General features: G+C 40.9%; 1 protein-coding gene across 7 annotated transcripts in view; it reads right to left on the bottom strand.

Annotated features, from left to right (window-relative positions):
• Positions 1-26,957, bottom strand: part of TDRD3 (tudor domain containing 3) — a 443,000-nt gene that overhangs the window by 177,261 nt on the left and 238,782 nt on the right. For 6 of the 7 annotated variants that reach the window (XR_012159206.2, XM_073346158.2, XM_073346164.2 and 3 more), the window contains 2 exons: positions 12,613-13,463; positions 10,442-10,567 (listed from right to left, as the gene is read on the bottom strand). Coding sequence is in view for 6 of the 7 variants with exons in the window: in XM_073346158.2 (XP_073202259.1) it covers positions 10,442-10,567; positions 12,613-13,463 (977 nt within the window). In the remaining variant the exon portion in view is untranslated. Of the gene's footprint in view, positions 1-7,498; positions 9,859-10,441; positions 10,568-12,612; positions 13,464-26,957 lie in introns of those variants that run through there. The other variant, XM_073346195.2, reaches the window with a different exon arrangement.

Below are 26,957 nucleotides of genomic sequence, written 5' to 3'. Positions count from 1 at the left end.
GAAGTACAAGACTTCAGTCTACAGAAGTGTCAATCTGGCTCTTTTTAAGACCTACCGTTTCACTTATAGAGTTTGCCATTAAAAAAGCCAACATTTGCCAACAGTAACTCCACAAGTGTATCTAAGATACCAAAAGCTAAATCTTATTTCTGAATATTAGGAAATACTGTGATATCTCCAATGCCAAAATATGATAACTACTGTCAATGGTTAACATTTTGGTAAAAAAAAAAGAAAATTAGATTATAACACTATTCAAATAAAACCCAGTATAAAGATAAAGGAAGATTTTCCCCCTAATTCCAGTTATTGAAATGCTTCAGAACTTCTCATATTAAACTATGTTTTGATTAACTTTATTAACTTTAGTGCTGGCTACAAGGGAAAAGACGCTAAGTTAGTTTGTGTAAGACCTAACTGGGTCTCAAAACTATGACACAAAAATATAGTTGTGCTAAATATTTTGGCAACTGAAATGCCAAAAACATTTTTTGGTTGTTTGTTCCACAGAGGATAACTAATGACATAATCTGACCTGAATTTTACAATTCTGTCCGCATTGGCTCACTGGTGCCTCGAAGCTTGAGGCTAAAAACGAAAACTGGCCTCTCCCACCTCAGCTCCCTTGTAAATGTCACTTGTCTCTCATCAACAGAAATCAGTCCAATAAAAGATATTACCTCACCCACCGAGGCTCTCTAATATCCTGGGACTGACATAACACTGCATACGTGGGAAGAACACACATGCAAAATTAGCCATATGTATTCATCTCATTATGCAACACAACAGATCAAAGCTAGAAGAGGAATTTAATGAAGTTGTTAGCTGTTCCCTAAATTTGCCTAACAGCCAAGCTTAAATATGGCAATTTTTATAGTGTAGATATTATTTTTATATAAGTCTCATACAGATAAATACCTCTCCAATTCAAGTTTTACATCTTCACAAGACATAAAAGCAGATTAATTTGTAGGAAATGTTATAGATCTCATGAGTTTCCTGAGCAGCACTGATTGTCAAACTATCACTATTCTCCTATAGTTGTAAACAGAAATGTCCAAACTCAGAAGCCTACCACCAGTTAACTCTCTAAACTGTAAAAGCCTTTCTTGGGACATGAAATAAACTATCAATTGAATTGGCATTGTGAACATAGAGGGAGACCCTCAGTACCATTCTTGCCAGTATTAGAACAACTGTCTGATAACTCAACCTGAGAACAAAAAATGGTTTGCTTGAACAACAGAAGCAGGAAACACAGTACTCTTAGCAAGTTTTTACTAATTGTCTTCGTATTTCTGCTATATTTTGCAGGTCTCAATGGGGAAAAAAAATATTCCCTATGATTTACCACTACCAAGGCAGGGAGCCATTTCACAGTCAATTGAAATTAATTTTTTAAGAAGTATTTCCTCAAGTGGAGAACATTTCTTGGCAGAGGGAATCTGATAATGCCTACAGAATGCCTACTAATGAAGAAAACCCAAATTATCAGGGCATTCGGTGTGACCATCCAAGGATGAGACACTAAACCTTCACCATGAGTTCTGTATCTACTGAATATGTACTGTGTGTAGTAGAAAAGAATAGAAAATGGCATACAATTATTTACTAAGAATACGGTTTGTCATAATTTCTTCTCTACCACTCAACATGTACATCTCCTCTTACCAGAGAGCAAAAAACAGTCAATCAAGGCAGGGATAATTCTTCGAGTCTTCTCACTTCCTTCTTTGTTCATAAAATTCCTGAGCTAATCCTTTAAGGGCAGCCAGTCAGACTCCCAAAATTAATGGGGGAAAAGAGGTTGGGAAGCAAAATAGAGAAAAGAGATTGGCAGCCAGACTCCCAAAATTAATGGGGGAAAAGAGGTTGTGAAGCAAAATAGAGAAAAGAGATTGCTTCAACAATTACCAGTCAGTAATTTTTTGTCAACCATTGTCTCTTCCCCCATCATATACTTCCAGATAGAGAGCAGATGTAGTGAAACAGTACCTACCCAAGAGGTGTCTCTATCTCTTTTCGTAACCGGCACATGTACTGACCAAATTAACTTCTGCACAGAGAATGCTTTCTCTATAAGAAATTAGATATTTCAACATCTTATTGGACTAAGGGAGCTAAACACGAGAGTTTATAAAGTCCCATAAAAAGAGAAACTAAAGGTGTCCTTTCAGATGACAAAAGGATTGTAAGATAGAAGTCAGAACAGCGTAGTCACATTATGCTCTGAGAGGCCTGGAAGCCACATTTTTTGAGGAAATGGGAGGGGGGAAAACAGTCCCTTTTAAAATTAAAGAACTTAAGGACTGTACCAAGAAAAATTACTCTGTCCCCAACATGAGAAAATCATCATACTTGATTCCTAAACCGTTGACTTTGATTAGGTTCAGTTAAAGACTTTCTGAAAGGTTAAAAGAGTGGGATGGTAAGTTTATCTTTTAGATGGTAAAGGTGTTTAACACTTCTGAGCAACCACAAAATGGGGAAAGGGATGTAATCTGTAATAACAAGTAGTGATATTACACAGGCTGGATGAATGAGAAATGCCTGAATGTAAGATGGGAAAATGGCCTACAATGGTCTGCTTGACGAGCATTTGCCAACCTAGAGTCAGAGAGAAACATGTGAAATTGTACAGCCTACACGTACCAAGATGAGAAATCTTCACAGACTCCTAATCCAGGTGAACCTCAAGAGCTGCTTTCCATACGGCTTGCATCTGTACAGGTATGTCTACACTGCAGCTGAGAGTGTGCTTCCCAGCATGAGTAGACAAACACACACTAGTTCTTTTTAAGCTAGCACACTAAAAATAGCAGTGTGGCCAGGGGTAGCCACCTGCATACAAACCTAGTCCAAGCCATCTCTTGGCTACATTGCTATTTTTAAAGCATGCTAATGAAAGCAGAGCTAGCACATATGTCCACCTGAGCTGGAAAGCATGCTCCCAGCTTTCGTGTAGATGTACCCTAGGGTTATGTCTGTTAGAAGATAATGAAGGAAAGGAAAAAACACTCTCAGAAGTATAGGAAACTACTCAAAGGAGAGTACTGTGTCCAGTTTGGGCCCCCACACTACAAGAAGGATGTGGAAAAACTGGGAAGAGTCCAGTGGAGGGCAACAAAAATGATTAGGGGACTGGAGCACATGATTTATGAGGAGAGGCTGGGGAAACTGAAATTGTTTTGTCGCAGAAGAGAAGAACGAGGGGGGATTTGATAGCTGCTTTCAACTACCTGAAAAGAGGTTCCAAAGAGTATGGATCTAGACTGTTCTCAGTGGTAGCAGATGACAGAACAAGGAGTAATGGTCTCAAGTGACATTGGGGGAGGTTTAGGTTGGATGTTAGGAAAAACTTTTTCACTAGGAGGGTGGTGAAGCACTGGAATGGGTTACCTAGGGAGGTGGTGGAATCTCCTCCCTTAGAGGTTTTCAAGGTCAGGCTTGACAGAGCCCTGGCTGGGATGATTTAGTTGGGGATTGGTCCTGCTTTGAGCAGGGGGGTTGGACTAGATGACCTCCAGAGGTCCCTTCCAACCCTGATATTCTATGAGTCTATGACTTCCTATGTAAAAGGAAAAGATGACCAAACATGAATGATACCCTTTGGAAGAAGTAACAGGAATCTAAGACTCCTTGCTGTTTCCTTTCTGTCAAAGTGTTCCCTCACAAGAATGGGGAAAGACTCAAGAAACTCAGAGACCCACAGCAAAGTCTTGTTTTAGTTTAACTGAGAAGAGATAGTATCAGAAGGGTAGCCGTGTTAGTCTGGATCTGTAAAAGCAGCGAAGAGTCCTGTGGCACCTTATAGACTAACAGACGTATTGGCGCATAAGCTTTCGTGGGTGAATACTTCACCCACGAAAGCTTATGCTCCAATACGTCTGTTAGTCTATAAGGTGCCACAGGACTCTTTGCCACTGAGAAGAGATTGGAAACTAAACCATCATAATGGAAAAACTGGATTTTGAAGGCACATATCCACAAAAACCCAAACCTAGAGTTTTCATGGGAGTAGAGAGATCATGACCATGAGACCCTTTATGGGAGACAGAGCCTGCAATGGTAGCCTTCCAGATGAAAACTATGTGAGTGTGTGGGTGGGGGGGTGGAGAGGAGGTAGTAGGAAATCCTGCATAAGGGAATCCTCAATCATTCATTCAACACATTGTGAATCCAACTATCAACCTGGAGGTTTTCCTAATGGTGAAAGAGCCAAAGAGCCAAAGTTCTTGAAGCTTATCTGAAGCAGATATAAAAAGAAGAATGTTGTGTTTCTAATGGATGCAGCTAGACATGGGTAGTTCTCCTAAGGCAATCTTTGAATTATTATATTAGATTGTTAGGGGTCCTCAAACTTTTTTTGCTGGGACCCTCTTTGAAAATATTTCAGACCGTGAAGACCCACCTCCATACCATACCTTACTTCTGCGCTGCTGCTGGCAGCAGCACTGCCTTCAGAGCTAGGCGCCTGGCCAGCAGCCACTGCACTCATGACCCCCCTATAATAGTCTTACGACTCCCTTTTGGGTTGGGGCCCTCAGTTTGAGAAACAGTATGTTAGAAGAACCTTACTTGGCTGACTCATTTTTAGGAGGCTAGACAAACAAGGTGATAAGCAAGAAGCCATCAGTAGTTAGATTAGAGAATAACAATAAAGTTGTCTCAGTCATATTCATTCTGTCTGCCTAAATATTAACAACAGGGAGGCTTGCTGCCTAAATGTAAGCTGTGAAAGCAGTGTGGTGTGATGCTAGGGCAGGGGCGGGCAAACTTTTTGGCCTGAGGGCCACACTGGGTTTCTGAAATTGTATGGAGGGCTGGTTAAGGGAGGTTGTGCCTCCCCAAACATCCAGGCGTGGCCCAGCCCCCGCCCCCTATCAGACCCCCGCTGCTTCTCACCTCCTAACAGCCCCCCCGGGACTCCTGCCCCATCCAACCCCGCCTGTTCCCTGTCCCCTGACAGTCCCCCCAACCCCTGACTGTCCCCTGACAGTCCCGGACCCCCAACCCCTGACTGTCCCCCAGCGTCCCATCCAACCCCTCCTCTCATTCCTGACTGCCCCCTCAGGACCCCTGCCCCATCCAACCACCCCTTCTCCCTGACTGCCCCCATTCGATGCCCCCTGTTCCCTGCCCTCTGACCGCCTATCCACACCCTTGCCCCCTGACCACCACCCCAAACTCCACTGCCCTCTATCCAACCCGCCCTGCTCCCTGCCCTCTTACCGTGCCGCCCAGAGCACCAGGACAGGCAGCCGTGCCGCCTGGCTGGAGCCAGACACACCACCACACAGCACAGAGCCAGGGGCACAGTGAGCTGAGGCTGCAGGGGAAGGGGGACAGCAGGGGCGGGACCAGGGGCTAGCCTCCCGGACCGGGGGCTCAGTGGACGGGCAGGATGGTCCCGCAGGCTATATGTGGCCCGCCGGCTGTAGTTTGCCACCTCTGTGCTAGGGCATTAAATACGTTAGTGCACAAAAAGAAAATCAGATCTTTCAAGTAATCTATAGTTGCTATAAATCAAGAGTCGCGGGGGGCGGGGAGTTGGAAGAGTTGCCCTGCGCCCTAGAATGACTGATTTTCAGACCCTGCAGCAAAAGTTTTCTCCAGCCAAGACACAACTGCATGACTGAGTGGAGGTAGAAGAGGCAGCTGAAAGCCCTGTCCGGTGCATTACTCCAACGAAGGAACGTTGCTGGAGAAGGGCCCTAAATTTCTTTTACTTACCCGGCACTAGAAACTGTTGTGGGAGAGGGCCAAAGATACAGTCTGCTTTAAGAAAGGGTCAGAACTTTTAAAGTGCCTACAAGTCTGTGAGGAAGGAGACAGAAAGCTGGAAGCAAGACCACCTAGAATTAAGATTGCTACCCTGCTCCAAAAGAAGTACTTATGCTAGCAAGAATAATGCAGCTGGAGCCTTAGACTCCTCTCTTTTTTCCTTTCCCTTCTGCAACCTCCCCATACTGGATAGTCCAAAACAAGAAATTACCTGATGAATGGATTCCATGCCTCACAAAGCCACAGAGTGTGGAGAAAGCATCATTATACTTATCTTGATTGACAGTTCTTTACACCTCCTTGCCTCATGGTTAGGAGACACTGCTCTCTATGCAGAATTGTACGGTGGGATTCAGGAAGAAGAGACTAACAACAAACAAACTATAGACTTTATTTTATAATCACTATTATTTAAGTAAAGAGGCACTGAGAAAAGCTCCTATGAACCTAATCCTATGAACCTAATTGTCGGGCTCAACGGGTAGTGATGAATGGCTCCATGTCTAGTTGGCAGCCGGTATCAAGTGGAGTGCCCCAAGGGTCGGTCCTGGGGCCGGTTTTATTCAATATCTTCATAAATGATCTGGAGGATGGTGTGGATTGCACTCTCAGCAAATTTGCGGATGATACTAAACTGGGAGGAGTGGTAGATACGCTGGAGGGGAGGGATAGGATACAGAAGGACCTAGACCAATTGGAAGATTGGGCCAAAAGGAATCTGATGAGGTTCAATAAGGATAAGTGCAGGGTCCTGCACTTAGGACGGAAGAACCCAATGCACAGCTACAGACTAGGGACCGAATGGCTAGGCAGCAGTTCTGCAGAAAAGGACCTAGGGGTGACAGTGGACGAGAAGCTGGATATGAGTCAGCAGTGTGCCCTTGTTGCCAAGAAGGCCAATGGCATTTTGGGATGTATAAGTAGGGGCATAGCGAGCAGATCGAGGGACGTGATCGTTCCCCTCTATTCGACATTGGTGAGGCCTCATCTGGAGTACTGTGTCCAGTTTTGGGCCCCACACTTCAAGAAGGATGTGGATAAATTGGAGAGAGTCCAGCGAAGGGCAACAAAAATGATTAGGGGACTGGAACACATGAGTTATGAGGAGAGGCTGAGGGAGCTGGGATTGTTTAGCCTGCAGAAGAGAAGAATGAGGGGGGATTTGATAGCTGCTTTCAACTACCTGAAAGGGGGTTCCAAAGAGGATGGCTCTAGACTGTTCTCAATGGTAGCAGATGACAGAACGAGGAGTAATGGTCTCAAGTTGCAGTGGGGGAGGTTTAGATTGGATATTAGGAAAAACTTTTTCACTAAGAGGGTGGTGAAACACTGGAATGCGTTACCTAGGGAGGTGGTAGAATCTCCTTCCTTAGAGGTTTTTAAGGTCAGGCTTGACAAAGCCCTGGCTGGGATGATTTAACTGGGAATTGGTCCTGCTTTGAGCAGGGGGTTGGACTAGATGACCTTCTGGGGTCCCTTCCAACCCTGATATTCTATGATTCTATGATTCTAATCCTAGTTGGACTCTAGAAACACCAGAATGAGATTACCATGTATGGAGGTGGGGGAAGACATAGTGTTGCCTTTCTTTACATTACAGGAAAAAAGCAGTTATAACCACAACCTAAAACTCTATCTGTAGATCCAGGAGCAAACCCTATCAGATTATTACCCAAGGATGACAGTAAGGAAAAGGAGAAAATAAATAAATGATCTTCATAGTGAAGTGACCGAGTAAACACTTATGCTAGAAAGAAAACCAGTAGTAATTAATAAGAAAAAATAAACCTAGAACTTTGAGGAAAAAATTAACACTTTAGGTTTAAAGTATTATCTTCACTTTATTTTATTTTTCAACACAACAGACTATTAATTTAGTCATGAAGCCCCTTAACATTTCATGCTTTTCAGTTTGCTAGTATAACTTTACATCTTATAATAGAAAAACAAGCAATTGTTATTTCTACAAAGGCTTTTTTGGTGTGTTTTTTGTCAGGAATATTACATTTTCATTAAGTGATCACTGCTACCTTTAGGGAAACAAGGGGGTACATTTTCAAAACCTTGTGTAGGAGATGACCACTAAAAGAATTCTTAAATAATGTAAAGTAAAAAAAAAAATTTTTAATTAAAAACAGTCAGATTGCAGGGCTTTTATACATATATTACAAGAACTAAGCAAAACTATAAAGATTTATTATTTTTGCATGACAAGTACAATGATAGTTGTTAATGGGGTCTTTAAAAAAACCAATACTCAGTAGCCCTTTTATTTACCTTGTGTAACCTATCAGAGCTAGGTTTGTAACATTTGGTATACTAATGCCAATGGTTTGGTTTTCTATATTTCTAGCAATCAGTATGTTTGCTGTCAGAGAGGTTTTTTTAAAAGAAACGTACCAGGATCCAAAGAAAATGAGATAAGGGAAGAACGCTACAGCAGGACTATCACTCTGCAGCAATAGATTTCCACATGTAATGTATAGCTCTAGGAACCTTCAGGTCATCTTGCATTAACTTCTTCAGATGAGGCGGAAATTAAAAGGGGATCCCAGAAATATCAGGCAGATGGGATCTACATCCCAGCAAAGAGAGAAGATTCTTTCACTAAAGCAGTCCAGTCCTATATCTATATTGACAATGAAAAATCTTTTTTTATTGATAACACCAAGAATCACTACACTTCTACAGTAAGCAGTTTGATAGTTATGCTTATGGGGAAAGCAGTATCTCAGCATCATTTGGGTGTGGTCATAGAGGATGTCAGCCAAAAGAAACAGAACAACATAGTGGTTAAACTGGATTTTCATATGCCTTCAGTTCAGTGTTTCTTACTTTGCTGCTGATTGACATAATATTTTTGCATCCTCCTCCTGCAGAGAAGTACTTTCTCTATTTTGATGTATGTTGAGAAATTTTAGGTGTGATTCAGTTTCTAAGCACCAAAAAAGTGTTTTGGAGAAAACAGTCACAAGGAATCTGAAAAATAGATTGAATATGCTTCGTGGTTTTATTGCAGCATAGACTATAGAGTTAAATCATTAAAGCTCCTCCTATCAGCACCGACACTTGCTTCAAAGGATGCTTTTAAATACAATGTGGGGAACCAAGCAGTATTACAGAACCAGAGCTGAAGTATGGGACAAAGAAGATGCCTGTGTGTAGGTAACAGCACATCTTCAATACAGATTATCAAGGACCAGTATTATGTGGAAAGACTAGGGTCAAACATAGAGAATCCCTCTAAAGGATGGAGCATAGCCACTCTTGTTGACAATAGAAAATGACTGAATGAAAGGAATCCCTGCAGTCAGTTTGGAGACAGCTATAAACTGGATCATACTGATCAAGCCCCAGAAAGTCTCAAATCTTATGGTGAACCACAAGACTTTAGAACTTCACTTTGAATTGCTGTATATGTTGCCTAAGTCACTCTTACATTGGTTAATGTATGAATACTGAGAGAGAGAAACCACAAAATAACTTAAAATATATCTACTAGCATTAGAACAAGATTCCAATAAGTGTTGAGAAGTTGAAGAGGAATGTATTTAAAATGAGAATTAGATCTAGCATCAGGACACAAAAGTAAAGCGCAAAGTGCAAATAGCTTTCTCGTGCAAGAAATTCAGAGCTGCAAGGATATCCAAGCAGCAAAATAGCGAAATCTCAGGGTTTCTCCATAAGCACTTTGAGACCAACTATCAGCCTGTGGTGAAACTCAAAGAGAGAAGATGGGAGAAAGGAATGAGGTGCCTTACAAGTGGAAGATTTTGAAATATCAAGAGTTGCGAAACAACTGTGTCCCAAAAGGTGGTAAGTAGCAGTTCGACCAGTGGAAATAAGATATTGAGACTTCATAGGAAAATTAATGCAGAAACTAGAAAACGTTTCAGATTCCTGTAGAGTTGCCAAACGAAACAAAAACAAAAAATCCACAAGGGAGGTCCACAGAATGAGAGGTAACAACTCAAGATGAAAGACAGTTGGCAGTGAACACTGGGTGACTGCATATTTCCAAAGCCTTTTAAAAAATAGATGCTATAAGGCCAATATGTTCTAAGCGAATCTCTGTAATCACACAATTTTGGCATGATATTTGGCAAAGAAGAAAAAAGTGAAACAAAAAAAAAAAGAAAAATCATGATACAAACAAATCTGTACTTTTTTACCTATACATATACACATAATAAAAATGTTTGGAATATATTTGTATATCTGAAAGGCTCTTTTCCTAATCTTTACATATTAAAAAAAAAAACAATAGCCATGTCTGTGAATCAGAAATCTTATTTTGACAATCACTTGGTATTCCATATATAGAGTAAACACAAACTTGAGAGAGAATAAAATATGCATAAAATGCCCATTTTGCATATACAAATCACTGTTTCTCTAACAAGTAAATAATGGTATTCATTTTCAAAACAATACAATTTAATTTTATTATACATGAAAAATAATACCACAGGATTCTTTTCTATTATCTAAGGGTGTTTATTTAAATAACTAAGGCAGATCTATTCAGTTTTAAAGTATTTTTCCACACCGTGCTTTTACATTTACACCCTCTGCAGGACTCATCTGTTTAAAGCTACATATTTTGTACAAATAATGTAGTTTATATCTTTGTATACAATTTGTTATCACATACCCATGCCTCTGCGTGAATGGGCTTGATGTTGCTTAGTAGCACCTCTTCATAGTTTCCATAATCACAGAATTTAACAACTGCAGTTGTTCCAGAAGAATGAAGAGCTTCAATTTCTGCTCTATAAAACTTAAAGAGAAATTTCAAAAGGTCATAAAACATTGGATTAAATATTACAAGAAAATCAGTAACATTTTAAAATATTATATTTTAAACAATTTATTATAAAATTTATTAAATTTTCAAAAAAATGTTTGTATCAAATATGCATATTCTAGAAACTCATGTCAGTTTCAAACCAAATGCAAATTTACATGTCCCTCATTACCTGGACATTTTTACACAATGGAAAAAAGATAGACAGTGGACAGAGCTAAAAATTAACAATTCATTTGGACTTTTTATTCAGAACACATTCAGATTATTACAAAAAATGTGTGAGCATTCCTAGACCAACAGAATGCCTAAGTGATTTAGGGTTTAAAATGCAGGGAAGTCCTGGTGGCATTATCAGAGACAGAAAAGTGGTATCAAGATGACAACTATTTTATCTTTCTAGAAGGATTTATAGAAGGAGAGTAGGGATTCACTTTTCTAATTCTAACAAAACAAGAAGTTTGAACAAGTACACTTCTAATTAATTTCTGCAAGGATCTTAAAGGGGATTTAGAGCAGCCGTGAGCCAAACTAACCTCAGCCTTTTCCCAAACAGAACTAAGCTGAAATATGTTCAAATCAGCTCACACAAATTAATCCTCCCTATCAAGCATCTATGTTCAGATAATCTCCAGACTGAAACAAATCTTTGGAGGCGATCCTATCACTCTTTATAGAGTTCAACAGGAAGAAATCATTATTTCCTATAGTAATTACAACCACCACTGCACTTGACTACCTGGCTACAGGATCTTTCCAAACAAGCACAGGCACACACCAGTCCACGACTATCTGCTGCATCAATACATTTCTTGTCGCTAATTTTCACCAAGATACACTACATCAGTAACAAGCAATGAATTACGTTCTTGCTTAGCACATTTTGTGAGTTCCTGACTATCCACAACCCAGCAATTCAAGCATCACACAATGATTAAATTATTTTTCTCAAAAAATTCCATCCATAATTTGTGTACACGATGCAAATGAACCAGTTCCAAATATGCACACATATTTGAAACATGCAACCCCCTATATTAACCTGTCCTCATGACGGCAAACATTTGTGTGTGAACATCTGACCATTTGTTTGTTAAGCCAAAGAGGCAGATTAAAAATAAAAAACCTTAATTGCTTCTTTATTTAAAAGAAAAAAATTCATTATTGTAAAAGTTTCCAAAACTGCCCTGGACAGTTCCCACTCTGAACATTTATACAGCAGAATGACTGCTTAAAATATTAAAATAATACAAATCACACCTGATAAAAAAACAGACATATGACATCATTAGAAATATTAGCTGTTAGACCAACAATGAAAAAATCCACATAAAAACCCACAAAAAATTAATGTAATTTTTCTTTTCAGATTATCAAAAAACTCAGGGTTGGGGGGGCAGAGATTAAGAAACCAAAACAGATGGATGGCAATAGCAATTGAGATTAACAATTGGGAAAAAATAATGTAAACTGGCCATAACAATGAGAAAAAAAAAGAAAATTTCTTCTCCTAATCAGAAGTAGCAGGAATTGGAAACATTAAAAAGTTCAAATGAAACAAGGGAATATTTATACTTTTAAAGTCAAGACAACAAAATTGTTGGTTTTTTAATATAGACACAAATAATTAACCCATTCTAGAAATATTTCAGCTAATAAACAATGTCCTGGTGACGTATAAAAATCAAACAGCAGGGAGGTGCCCATTTCCCCTGATCAATGTGATCTTCACCTATATTAAGAAGGGCTGTAGGCTGCTGCTGCTAGCACCAAAAATGTCATCTGTTCACCATAAAGATCACTCTGGACAGCAAGGAATTCCGTTTCCCTTCCCCAAGACTTAGTACGCCATGTACCTCACGTATGCGGTCCTAGGTAACAAGTTACTAGCTCAAATAAGAAATTACACACACGCTCTCTCTCTCCCCCCTCCCCCTTTGTGGCAGCACATTGAAGCCACCATCCCTTTTGTTTTTAAAGATACAATTTACAGTATTTCCTACTTGACTGGGGCATACCTTGTTGTCTTCCCAATAAAGAGCAAAACATTCATCCCTGGGCCTCCAGCTTTTACCATACTCCACAGGAATAGACGGTTCCAATATTTTTTCTGGTTTGATGGGCCCAGATCTCCTTTTCGGACCAGCGTTATAATATAACATTTTGTCTTCAAAAGGTGGAGCAACATTGGGTCCTGGTGATTTAATAGGTCCTACTCGTCTTCCTTTCTGTGGATATTCAGTGTCTCCATTTGGTAAAGCATTAAAACTATCAGTTCTAATAGGATTCTTGTAGTCACTATTCATACCAAAATGTTGCTCATTTTTTAAACTGAAAGTTTCATTACTTATTGTTCGTGTTTTCCTGTCATAAAAATTGTCAGGACTATGTATTTGGTTTTCCTTTTTTCCTCGTTTCTGATCATCATCATCACCAATGGTATCTTGAACACTGGTATTCTCTCTCAATTCCATGAATGCAGCCCCTTTTCCTAGTCTGTTTTGCATAGTATTATCCCTCTTTCTAAAAGAAACATCACTCTGGTGAATGGCTGAGGGATGACCAATATCCTTTAGCCTATCATTCCTTGGATAAAGTCTATCACACTTATTTTTATCCTCAGTCCACTGTTCTAGTCCTAAAGAGCTGTGTTTTTCAGGACCTCTGTTTCTTGGTAAGCCACTACTTTCCAAAACCTGTCTTGAATTCTGAATGTCCCTTTGAAAACGAGGGGGTTTCTCATTTCTTGGCTGTCTAGTATCATTTCGAGGAAGATGTCTTGGATGGGTGTAGTCTTTTATGCCATTCTGCTCTATATTGAGCACTCTGTGTTGCACTTGATGTGGTGGATGAGACTGTGATTTTGGTTCTACAAAGAAAAAGGACACAGTGTTTCAATTACTGGCACCATTAATTTGTGGCATGAACAATTTACTTCACATACAAAGAATCAGTTTTAAGAAATAACACGTCAGACACTGAAAGATACAGAGGTTCTATGATTAGTTTAGAAAAACAAGTGGCGTTCACGCACGTGGTGTGGCAATGGAATAGTACACCATGTTTAACAGGGACAGAACTAGGTTTGAACTTGAGATTATCATTCCCAAATCCAGTGGGAAATATGTACCATACTCTGTGGTACTTCCATCAAAACACGTACTCACCTGAAAGTGTGGGTGAGAGATCTGCAGGAAGCCACTCATTTTTCCCCAAAGGCAACTTGCTTGAACAGCTGCCATTTTAAGGAGGGGAGAGAAAACAAAGATTCCAGTGTGGAGAAAAGGAAGGGGAGAACACAAAGGGAAAAAAAAGGAGTACTTGTGGCACCTTAGAGACTAACCAATTTATTTGAGCATGAGCTTTCGTGAGCTACAGCTCACTTCATCGGATGAAAGGAAAAAAAGAAGATTTCTAATTTAAATTACGGCTTCCAAATTCAGAGCAAGATGTAGATGAACTCAGACATACTCAAGATACAACAAGGTGTGTTTAAGAACATAAGAATGGCATTAATGGGTCAGACCAAAGGTCCATCTAGCCCCGTAGCCTGTCTTCCGACAGTGGCCAATGCCAGGTGCCCCAGAGGGAATGAACAGAACAGGTAATCATCAAGTGATCCATTCCCTGTCACTCATTCCCAGCTTCTGGTAAACAGAGACTAGGGACAACATCTTCTCTTAATCTCTTCTCTCTGACAGCAAACGGGGACAGGTACAGTATCTGAAAAATGGATAGTAGCTAAACCTTTAAATGGAATGTAACAGGGAGACCTTCTTATGAAAAAGTCAGTGAGCTAACCAGAAAATTTACAAGCCTCAGAGACTACAAAGTAATACTAAAGCTTTTATCTGCTTATGCCATCTTTTCAATCTTTAATCTTGTCTGTTCCCAAACCCCCATTCACGAACATGGCAGGAAGAATCCAACAAGACAGCAATACCATTCCTGGATCGCTTTTGCTGGAAAACACTTGAAAATAAGGTGCATTTCGTTCTTTCACTATGTTCTTAACAGAGATCTTTCACGTTGGTTTTACATTTGCAAAAATATTCTTAAATGTTATTCCAAAGTTACACAGAACAGAAAAAATTGGGAAATAGCAACGAAATTACGTGAGAAAACAGAAAAAATATTTATAAACAGACATGTACAAATCTAGGAAAGAGCCATACTGTTAAGAACAAAAAAAAAAAAAAAAAAAAAAAACCCGACATTACCAGAGAAGTGCCAAAATAGACCTTGAGTCAGCAAGGAAAGTAAGCATATCAATGGCCCCACTGACTTCAGTGGGATTACTCATGTGTTTAAAGTTAATACATGCTTATTACCTTGCTGAATCAAATCCATACCAAGTACTAGCAACTAATAGTTGAGAATTATAATTGTATAATTGTAAGTCAAATTACACAGGACATTACAAAAACACATTGTGTAAGTAAACGTATTATCCTTCAGGGTAACCTGGCTTTTTTCTGGCCAATTATTTAGTGAAATTAATCACAATTCATTGCACATGCCCCTAGGGAAAATGATCAAAAGGAACAAACTGAATATAAAAATTTGGAACCACTGCTTATGTTACTTTATAGTCACATGTACGTCACTTAGTCCAATAAAACTATTTACCAAAAAAAAAAAAAAAAAAGGACTTTCACTGGGAATTGGGTCCTTGAAACTCTGTCAATTTTTGTATTTAGTCTTATGAAAAGGGTACAAAGCATTTTTATTAGCAGCACCTTTTAGCAAATTTTAAGACCATTCTTCCTTCTCAAGTAGTCTTTTCAAGTTCAATAGAGCTATTCACACTATTTAGTTTGAGATACAGCAGTACAGAATAATTGTAAAAAGTAAAGCCAAATTCTGTCCTCAATATACTCATTTGCAACCCTCCCAAAGTTAATGGGAGTTGCAGCTGTGTAGCTCAAGTCAGAATTCGGTCTCAAGTTAACACATTGCACCATGTAGCCATAGGTGTCAGTGGAACCTGATGCCTATGCCGAGCTCTGAGACCCTCCCACCTTGCAAGGTCCTGGAGCCGAGGCTGCCCCCAAGCCTGGATGTCTACAGTGGAGTTTAACAGCCCTGCAGTCTAACCCCTGTGAGCCTGAGTCAGCAGACACACGCCAGCCGTGAGTGTCTAACTGCAGTGTAGACATACCCAAGGGGTCCAGAATACCTGCAATTCCTTTAGGAGCTATCAAGGGATTAATGTAGGGTACATTGATTTAAATCAAGGCTATTTAAATCAGTGATTTAATTAATTATTTAAATCACCAAGTGGAAAGTCTCAATTTAAATAATTCATCGTAATCAACTTTTCCATTTGTACTTTAGTTATTCTCTAAAGAAAGGTGCATTCTCACTGGCTGATATAATCATTAAACATGTTGAGTTGAACTAAATAGAGCATTTACACTAGATTTAGTGCATCTTTTTGCTATCTAAGAGGGTACACTAGAAAGATGTACATTTATTTAAGCAATCATATAGTTTAATATTTTCAGATTCTTATTAACTGTTTATTTTTAGTATGAACTTCTGTTGGTGAAAGAGACAAGCTTTTGAACTACACAGAGTTCTTCTTCAGCTCCGTGTAGCTCGAAAGCTTGTCTCTTTTGCCAAAAGATGTTGGTCCAATAAAATATATCATCCCACCCACCTTGTCTCTCTTATTTCCTTGGACTAATACAGCTACAGTAACACTGCAAACATTTTTAGTATGTTAGAAAATGCTGAATGATATATTGCTTATTTACTAGATAATTAAGTTTTTGCACATGATTTGTATTAAGCTTCATTAGAATGGTAACTGGAATTTAATTAAACACACAAAGCAGCGTATAAGATTTATTTGTATTAAACAAAAAACCTTAAAAGATTTTGGATACAAAAACTTCTCTTATCAAAACATGTTTCACAATTACAACTAAATGATTTATTAAATGAGGGATTAACTATAGTCAGCTAATTAAACTGATTATTTCAGGTCAGCCTGGGAAAATTTTCAAATATGCTGAACTGAAAGTGACTGGAGCTTAAATTTCTAGTCACACTTCAGTCTCTTGAAAATAAGACGGCCTCCTAAATTACTTAGGCTGACCTACTGTGCCATATTTATAAAACTTGACCTCAAAAGTCAGATGTTTCCCCCTGATTATTTATATAGAAAAGCAGCCTTTAACTCAAAGATTTTGATAGAGGCTTACGGAGTCAGCATATTTTTTTTATTTACGTATTTTAAGAGATAATAAGTAGTTTAGGCCTTAACATATTGTGACGTGGTCTAATTAAAAAATAACCATGCAAATCAATGTTGCTACCACTGTTATGTAATTGAAAAGAATCTTATACAAAGCGTGACACATGGCCAGAAAGGGTTAAGCATCCTGCAGGCTAAATGACCCAAAGCCGACCATGAAAGACATATTAGAATGTATGTGAATGGTAATTAGGGCCTGATCCAACCACCAGGAGAGGAAAGTAATCAGGAACAGTCAGCATGGATTCACCAAGGGCAAGTCATGCCTGACTAATCTAATTGCCTTCTATGACGAGATAAGTGGCTCTGTGGATGAGGGGAAAGCAGTGGACGTGTTGTTCCTTGACTTTAGCAAAGCTTTTGACACGGTCTCCCACAGTATTCTCGCCAGTAAGTGAAAGAAGTATGGGCTGGATGAATGGAATATAAGGTGGATAGAAAGCTGGCTAGATTGTCGGGCTCAACAGGTAGTGGTCAATGGCTCCATGTCTAGTTGGCAGCCGGTATCAAGTGGAGTGCCCCAAGTGTCGGTCCTGGGGCCGGTTTCGTTCAATATCTTCATTAATGATCTGGAGGATGGTGTGGACTGCACCCTCAGCAAGTTTGCGGATGACACTGAACTGGGAGGAGAGGTAGATACGCTGGAGGGTAGGGACAGCATACAGTGGGAACTAGACAAATTAGAGGATTGGGCCAAAAGAAATCTGATGAGGTTCAACAAGGACAAGTGCAAAGTCCTACACTTAGGACGGAAGAATCCCATGCACCGCTACAGACTAGGGACCGAATGGCTAGGCAGCTGTTCTCCAGAAAAAGAACTAGGGGTTACAGTGGACGAGAAGCTGGATATGAGTCAACAGTGTGCCCTTGCTCCCAAGAAGGCCAATGGCATTTTGGGATGTATAAGTAGAGGAATTGCCAGCAGATCAAGGGACGTGATTGTTCCTTTCTATTCGACATTGGTGAGGCCTCATCTGGAGTACTGTGTCCAGTTTTGGGCCCCACACTACAAGAAGGATATGGAAAAATTGGAAAATGTCCAGCGGAGGGCAACAAAAATGATTAGGGGACTGGAACACATGACTTATGAGGAGAGGCTGAGGGAACTGGGATTGTTTAGTCTGCGGAAGAGAAGAATGAGGGGGGATTTAATAGCTGCTTTCAACTAACTGAAAGGGGTCCAAAGAAGATGGATCTAGACTGTTCTCAGTGGCAGTAGATGACAGAACGAGGAGTAATGGTCTCAAGTTGCAGTGGGGGAGGTTTAGGTTGGATATTAGGAATAACTTTTTCACTAGGAGGGTGGTGAAACACTGGAATGCGTTACCTAGGGGGGTGGTGGTATCTCCTTCCTTAGAAGTTTTTAAAGTCAGGCTTGACAAAGCCGTGGCTGGGATGATTTAGTTGGGGATTGGTCCTGCTTTGAGCAGGGGGGTTGGACTAGATGACCTCCTGAGGTCCCTTCCAACCCTGAGATTCTATGATCTCAGATCTGCTTGATGCTTCAATGCAGGGGAAGCTTATTTACAAGATTTACAAGATATACAAGATTGAGATCCCAGCTCTGACTGGACCACCCTGAATATAATTTGGACTATAACCTATGGACCAATTCTGAAAGAACTCTTTGCAACCACAAAGCTCACCATCTCTGCTATGAATCTAAACCTCAAGACTGTACTCATGTCTGTATGTATACTGATCTTTTAATCAACACTCTCTTTTCTTTTTTTAATACATTTTAGTTTAGTTAATGAGAACTGGCTGTAAGCATGTATTTGGGTAAAATCTGGAATATTCATTAACCTGGGAGGTAATGTGTCAGATCCTTTGGGATTAGTAGAACTTTCTTATATGATGAATAAGATTTTCAGTACTCCTCATCATATTTGACGTGGGTATCTGGGTGGAGGCCTGAGGCTGGGTTACTCTAAGGGAACTGTGCTGTTGGCTTCTGGGTAACCAGCGAGGTATTACAGAAGCTGTTTTGTGCTGGTTTGGTAAATCTACGTATTGGAATAGCCACCAACTTGGGGACTGTCTGCCCCATTCTTTGCATTTCACCCTAATTGAGTGACCTCGGTTGGCTCCTCTGCGACTCTGGTCACACATATTTTATATCAAATTGAGATTTCATTTTAAAAAGTTTTATCTTTAAAAATAAAAACTCCTATTATAATTTAAACAATAAAATAAAAAATCCAATTAAAATGAAAAAATCCCTTTTTTTTTTTTTTTTGGTTTTTAAAAACAATCATTGATTTTTCTCCACCCTGGTATAATGACAGTCATTTTTCATATTCCATAAATGAAAACATATTTACAATTTATTTTGATGTGAAAAGTAATATTACTTAGTGTATAAACTGTCACTCAAAGCATGTGATAGTTTAAACTAAATCTGGATATAAGTAGTTTTTGAAGAGCTTTTGGAGTGCATATTGGTAACACACAATTTCCCATGGTCTGAGGACAGTTTCTAGTTAAACTGATGACAGTCAGCTATTAAACAGACTGGTTTGCCTTGGGGGACATCAGAGGCATATGTTTATGTCTGCAGAAAAACTTGGAAGAGATTTTTATATTCAACTCCTGTGTCTGTTTTAGGGATGGGCAGAAATTCTATAATGGTGAATTTTCAAACTAATTTTTATGATAGTCATTCTGAAAAAGAAGGTGGTTAATTTATTGTATAGTCTGTTCATATCTTACATAACAGTATCTGATGTAATTACTATAAATTTAATGTTTTAACAGGTGGTTGGTTTTTTTAGTTTTCTTGCTGTGGGTTTAAATTTTTAAGTATCTGGAAACACTGTTTTGCCATTTTCTGAAATCTTTCTATGAATTATGTAATTATTTTGGTGGGGGTTGCAGTTTAAGGCCACAAGCAAGCAAGGCACTTAAGTATATACTTACAAATATAGAAGGTTTATTACCCAAAGTAAGAAATGTACAGTAAAGAATCAGTAGCATGCCATATGCTAGATTCAAATAATGCAATTCACTACGAAGCCACAATATAATTTCATATAATTAACAATCCCTGAACAGCAAAGTAACCAGCAACAAAACAGCTGGGATGTTGCAGGGCATGGTGTAAGTATCTCACACACTGATCCGCCCTGTAATTTCCTACACTACATTTGGATCTTGGTAGCCCCTTGCATCCATTTGAAGGGATTCATATTTTTAAGAGAGCCAAAAAATTTGAGCACAAGCCAAAAAACCCCCAAACAAGTCCATTTAATAGATGACTGAGATGTATAATAATGCATCAGGTATAACAGATACGCGTGGACATAATCACACAAATGTAATCACAAAAACTATTTCAGGATAATATTATAAAACTCCACAAATATTAAGCACACAGGTCTGGATGTCATGTAATAAAAAAAATTACACTTTGGGCCTATATTTAAAAGGAGTGTAATCTATGTCTTTTTCCAGCCATCTGAGTATGTCCTGCATCTAAACATATTGTGTAATGAACTCCAAATTGTTTAAAGTTTAGAGAATGTTCATGGCTACAAAATGAAAGGGCTCAATCTTGAACCACCTCTAACACCCATGGAGAGGAGTAACGGGGCATCAGGCACCCCATTATTTCCTTCAGATGGCAACCCATACAACTAATCTGTGCAAGTTGGGAAGAGCAGCTGCTGTGGGGCGCACCGTGCTCTCTACCACACAACTGAGCGGGGAATGGGAAGGCGGGGAGAAAGAGAAGGCAGTCTTGACTCTGCCCTCTCAACATGGATGAGTTGGTGTGCAGGTATGATGTGTTATCATTACAGGGCTGATAAAGCTTACTTCCAGTAGGGGAATAGGAGAGAGAAGGAACTGTGACACTGCGGACCTTCATTTAATCCTGGGGAACACTATTATATATAATTCCACAAACTAGCTTCAAATGTTTTTTTCCCACTTATTGATTTCAATTTCAAGGAATAGTTACAGAACATTACTAATTCAGATAATGCTTCTGTTCACTTTTTTAAAATCAAGATTGATTTTAAAGTCAAGAGAAGGAATTTTTAATGATTCAGAATTCAAATTATTTGTAAAGACAATCTTCTGTCTGGAAGATAATGTTCATTTAAGAGACAGACAGTTCATTTCTGAGGTGTGCAATTACCCTCCATCACACAGAGGAGCAAAAAGATTCAGAATAGCATAACAGTGATGTAGAAAACAGAAGCTTTTAGCAGAATGGTTTTGGCAGAGGGCTTAGAACTTGACACAGCTAAATATGTCCAAAATTAAGTTCTTGGAGGAACTCATGTAACAACCTTTTTTCCACACGTCAAAAATTTTAGCAGCAAGGTAACAAAGTTGGCAGAACATTGGCCTAACATACTGGAAAACAATGTGTTTCTAACGTATGTGCTATTGAGTAGCAGCACAGGGGGTGGTGACAACGGATAAAAACTTTATTGTTTTTATCACAGTATCCAAGAAATGAGCATCATTTAAAAAGATTCCACTTTGCCTAGGGAATAATTAGCTCCTTTAACAGTACCTGAAGATTCCCATGCTACTAAAAGAGGAGGTTACTCACCTGGGCAGTAACTGATGTTCGTCGAGATGAGCGTCCCTGCGGGTGCTCCACTGTCGGTGTAGGTGCGCCCCTGAGCTGCTGTTCGGAGATGTTTACAGCAGTTCCCGTATTAGTCACGCATGCACGAGCCTGCCTCACATACTAGTCTTGTCTTAATAGTGCGCATGTGTGGTCGAACTCCTCAGTCCCTTCTCTACAACGGAGGCTGCCCTAGCTCCGAAGTAGAGGGGAGGAGGATGGGGAGTGGGGCACCCACAGGGACACTTATCTCGAAGAACGTCCATTACTGCACCGGTGAGTAACCTCCTCCTCTTCTTCGAGAGGTGTCCCTGTGAATGCTCCACTGAAGGTGACTGAAAAGCAGTATCTCTCAAGGAGGTAGGGACTTCGGCTCTGGAAGGAAAGCAGTAGAAAGAACAGCTCTGCCCATACGTGTATCGGTGATGGGTCCCTGTGAAAGAGCATAATGTTTTATGCTCAAAAAGCCCAAATGGCAGCTCTGAAAATGTCCTTAAGGGGGACATTACGCAGAAAGGCCATTGATGCTGCTATGGATCTGGTGGAGTGAGTCCTGATAAAAGTAGGGGGAGTCACATTCTGTAATTGATAGCAGAGACAAATGCAACTCGAGATCCAGTTAGAAAGTCTGTGGTTAGGCACAGATGAGCCCTTAGAGCGTTCTGCAGTGGGGACGAATAGCTTGTCAGAACGCCTAAAGGTTTTAGTCCTGTCCAAGTAGAAGGACAAAGCTCTGCACATGTCTAAAGCGTGCATTGTAGATTCAAAGGAATTTGCATGTGGTTATGGAAAAAGGTAGGGAGAGGGATAGGCTCACTGACGTGGAAAGATGAGTGCACCTTCGGTAGAATTCTGGGGAGTAAGCGTAGGGTGACTTTGTGCTTAAAAAATATGGTGTATGGTGGATCTGTCATGAGTGCTTCAATTTCTCCTGCACGTCTCGCAGAAGTAATTGTTACTAGAAATGCAGTTTTCATAGAGAGATGTAGGAGGGAACATGTGGCTAATGGTTCAAATGGTTTTTGGGTTAGACAAATTAAGACTAGGAGAAGGTTCCAAGGTGGATTAGGCAGTTTGATGTCTTGGTATAGGGTTTGGGGTCCCTTAAAGAATTGCTTAGTAATGGGGTGAGCAAAGATAGGCCTATCGTCGGTGGCATCATGGAACATTGTAATTGTGGCCAAGTGGACTTTGATGGAACTCAGGGAGAGTCCAGAGAGTTTAATCTCTAACAGATAGCCAAGGATTAGCAGGAGAGGCACGGAAAAAAGGAGCGGTTTCTGTGGCAGCCTACCAGTGTGTAAATCTTGTCCAGTTATGAAGGTACATGGTGCATGTAGAATTCGTTGTGCTATGAAGGAGTACATTTCGAACCTGCTCTGAGCAAGTTCGCTTGGCATGAGAGAACCATGAAGGAGCCGAACCTTGAGGTGTAACATGGTTAAATTGGCGTGGAATAGTAGACCGCGTTGTTGGGACAAGAGATTCGGGTGGAGGGGTAGTGGGATGGGTGCGGAAGCGCCATCTTGGCAAGGAAAGGGTACCATGCCTGTCTGGGTGATCATTATGACCTTGGCTTGGTCTGTTCATATTTTTATCAGTACTTTGTGTATGAGTGGTATTGGGGAAATGCATACGTTAGGTTGGTGTTCCATGGAAACATGAACGCATCCCCCGAGGAGTGTTTGCCTAGTTCTGCTCTGGAACAAAATCTTGGGCATTTCTTGTTTGCTGCATTTCCAAAAGGTCTGTAGTTGGGTATTCCCATGTGTGAAATATGTCTAGTACTATATCCTCGTTTAGTTCCCATTCATGGTCTATGGGAAATCTTCTGCTGAGGTAGTCTGTGGTGGTACTGAGAGAGACTGGTAAGTATGCAGCTGATATTCAGTCATTGTGTCTGAGACACCAGTTCCATCATTTCATCACTTCTGTAGAAAGGGAGTGGGATTCCCTCCCCCTTGCCTGTTTACATAGAACATGCAGACAATGTTGTCAGTCATTATCCCAACATGTTGGTTTTGTATGAAGGGGAGAAAATGGAGGCAGGCATTGCGTATCGTTCAGAGTTCTAGACAGGAAGGGACGTCTCGGCAGGAGATGAAAGCTCCTGGGCAGTGTATTGGGGCATGTGTGCTCCCTATCCCATAAGGGATGCATCCATAGTTATGATAACCAGCAGGACATCCTGTAGAAAGGGGACCCCGGAGCAAACGTTGTGAGGCAATGTCTACCAGTGGAGAGAGTCCTTGACTCTGGGAAGTATGTATAAAAGGTTGTTCAGACCATAGACATTCAGTCTGTAGGCAGTGGTCATCCAACTTTGGAAACACCTCATGAATAGGCGAGTGTTCCTGACTACAAAAGTGCAAGAGGCCATGTGGCCTAGGAGTTGTAGGCAATCTCGTGCCATCACCTGTGGACTGTTGTACAGCTTGGCAACCAAAAGGCTGATGGTGTTGAAAAGGTGGAGTGGGAGAGATGCTATTCTTTTGTATGAGTCGAAATGTGTTCCTATGAACTCCAGTTGTGGGGTGGGAGTGAGTGTAGATTTTCTTTGTTCATTCACAGGCCAAGAGCATGGAAACATTGGACTGTCCGGTGTGTGGACTGAATGGCTTCTTGGAGGGTCCAGTCTTTGAAAAGGCAGTTGTCAAGGTAAGTAAAAATTATGATTCCCTGCCTTCTGAGATGAACTGTTACAACTGCGAGGAGTTTGGAAAAAGACACGAGGCGCAGTCAAGAGGCTGAAAGGTAGGACCCTGTACTGGTAGTGTTGTGAGCCCAGAACGAAGTGAATAAAACATCTATGGGCAGGATGTATGGTCACATGAACATAAGCGTCCTGCAGGTGGAGGGCTGAAAACCAATCTCCCTGCTTCAGTGCTGGGATTATGAGATTATGGGGTTACAAGAGTCACCATTTTGAATTTTTTTTTTAATAATGAATTTGTTGAGGTATCTGAGGTCAAGAATGGGTCGCCACCGCCCAGTTTTCTTTTCTGTTAAAAGTAATGGGAGCAGAACCCATTTCCTCTGTGTTGGTTGGGCACTGGTTCTACTGCTCCTAATTGGAGGAGGTGATGCACCTCTTAGTGGAGCAGTTGTTCGTGAGAGGGGTCCCGGAAAAGGGACAGGGTGGCGAGCAAAGATAGGAAGGGAACGGGCACTTAAGTAGGGATGATGTTTTCTATACCCTCGACCACATCTTCAGAGTTGCTTATTAGTGGCAGGGGGTTGACATGGAGTCGATGAATTGGTACAGCAATGTTGGTATCTTGGTTGCTGATGATGTTGTTCATATGGTCTATGACTTTGTTGTAGCGTGGATGTTGATAAGGTTGGTATCTATATTGTCGTCTCGTATTTGCAGGGGTTTGGATACAGAGACTGTAATATCGCTTTCAAATCCTTCATGGAGTGAAACACATTGTTGCTGTTACTGGCAAATAGTTTTTCACCATCAAAAGGGAGATCTTCGTTGGTATTCTGAACCGTGCGAAGAAAAGACAACGATGAAAGCCATGAAGCTGAATGCATCACAATTGTTGTAGCAGTGGACCTTGCAGCTGTATTAGCAACATCAAGCGCAGCTTGTAGTGCGGTACTGGAAATGATTTGTCCCTCAGAGACCATGGCTTTGAACTGATGGTTTTATTGCTCTCTGGGATGTCATCAATAAAGTCCATGAGTTTCTCATAGTTTTTGTGGTCCTATTTTGTCAGAATGGCCGAATAAATATCCAGAATTATAATGTGGACGAAGCATACACTTTACGATGAAGCAGGTCGGGCCTTTTACTGTCTTTAACAGTTGGGGTAGATCTTGGAAACTGGTGTTTGTTCTTTTGGTTAGCTGCCTCTACTACCAGTGAGTCTGGCGCTGGGTGAGTAAAAAGGAATTCAGACCCTTTGGAAGGAATAAAATATTTCCGGTCAGCTCGCTTACAGGTAAGTGCGCTAGTAGCCGGTGTCTGCCATGTGGTTTTGGCAGGATCCATAATGGCTGAATTTATAGGTAAGGCAATCTTGGATATGGAGGGAGGTTGCAGGACGTCAGTCAACTCATGTTGGTTTTCAGAAACTTCCTCTAGATTGATCCTCAATTCTTTGGCGACTCTTTTGATAAGGTCTTGAAATTTTAAGAAATCATCAGACAGCGTTGGTGGGGCAGTACAGCCTCATCCTGTGTGGATACGGGCTCCAGAAGGGTTGGGGAAGCAGGTGTAGCATATTTATCGAAGTGTGAAGTAACAACTTGTTGTTGTGTCTCATTCACAGCTGTACGCACTGGTGGTGGCGAGGTGGCATTGCTCCTATTTCTGGCACCTTGGCTATCATAGTGGAATCGCTTATATGGTGCTCATTGACCTCAGTATTGCCACTGACCGGGGAAGGGCATAGGTGGTGCCATCCACGGGTTTGTATACCAGGGAGGGAGGTCTTTGATGAACGAAGACCTAGATTTTGTGTGACCAGTGCAGATTTGGGTCTGTGACTGGGAGAACTGGTATGATGAAAAGTCTCCCTGCACTATGGCTTCCTCATCACTAGAAAAGTGAGGTATAGCAGGAGACAGCTGTCTGGACCGCATGTGAATGTCCGGGAAAAAAAAATAGGTGTCAAGTAGATGTGACTGTAGGTTAGGTGACATCTGTAGGTTTGGTGAATGAATGAACTGCGGTGCCAGAGAGCCTGTGAGAGAGAAACCCTCTGCTGGAGCGCCTGTGGCACTGAAGGGTCGTTTGGCACCAACTTTCTCTACACCGTAGCGATCAATGCATGCACTGAGGTCACTGGTGCCAGGGAGATAAGCGCAGCCCACGTCTGTTCCAGCAAGGTCCTCTGTGCTGGCACCATGTCCATTGCGGTGCCAAACGGTACCATGAGAAAGGCAGGCAACTGGAAGCCTGAACTCTCAGCACCGGGAGCTTGCGCTGTCGCCGCAGCCAGAGGCGGGATTAGCGTGATGCTGGAGGAACCCGGTGCATCAAAGGTGCGGAGCCGAGAGAAGGTCTGCATAGAAGAAATAGACCTGCTCAGTGACCTTTTTGCTTGCCATGTTTCCCTTCTGGGTGAGGGAGGCTGGCGTTTTCTCTTTTGTCCTTTCAGGAGGCAGGAGGGCTGCGGTTCACTGAGGAGCCCATACCTGGGTCAGAAGCAGGTCCGAGTGACTCCTGCCCAAGAATCATTTTCAGGCAGAGTTCTCTGTCTTTACATGCCCTGGATTTTAATTTGGAACAATGGGCACATTGTTGAAGAATGAGGGACTCCCCCAGGCATTTTATACACTGGGAGTGATCATCCAAGATAGGGATGATGTCCCTGCATGTAGTGCACTGCTTAAATCCTGGGGAGTCAGGCATATTAGCGTCGGCTGGAGGCTGAGGGGAAGAAGCGAGAACAAATTTTTTTTTTTTTTTTTTTAAGGAATGAACTTATCTTGTAACTAGAGTGCTAAATTAAGGGAAAAAAGGATGTAAAATGGGTAACAGAAAAAGTTTTAACAAGTCTGCTGTA

Source organism: Lepidochelys kempii, chromosome 1, assembly GCF_965140285.1.
Source record: "Lepidochelys kempii isolate rLepKem1 chromosome 1, rLepKem1.hap1, whole genome shotgun sequence".
Classification (NCBI taxonomy): Eukaryota; Metazoa; Chordata; order Testudines; family Cheloniidae; genus Lepidochelys; species Lepidochelys kempii.
The sequence above is the reverse complement of the archived record's forward strand: the minus strand, read 5'-3'. Positions and strand labels throughout refer to the sequence as shown.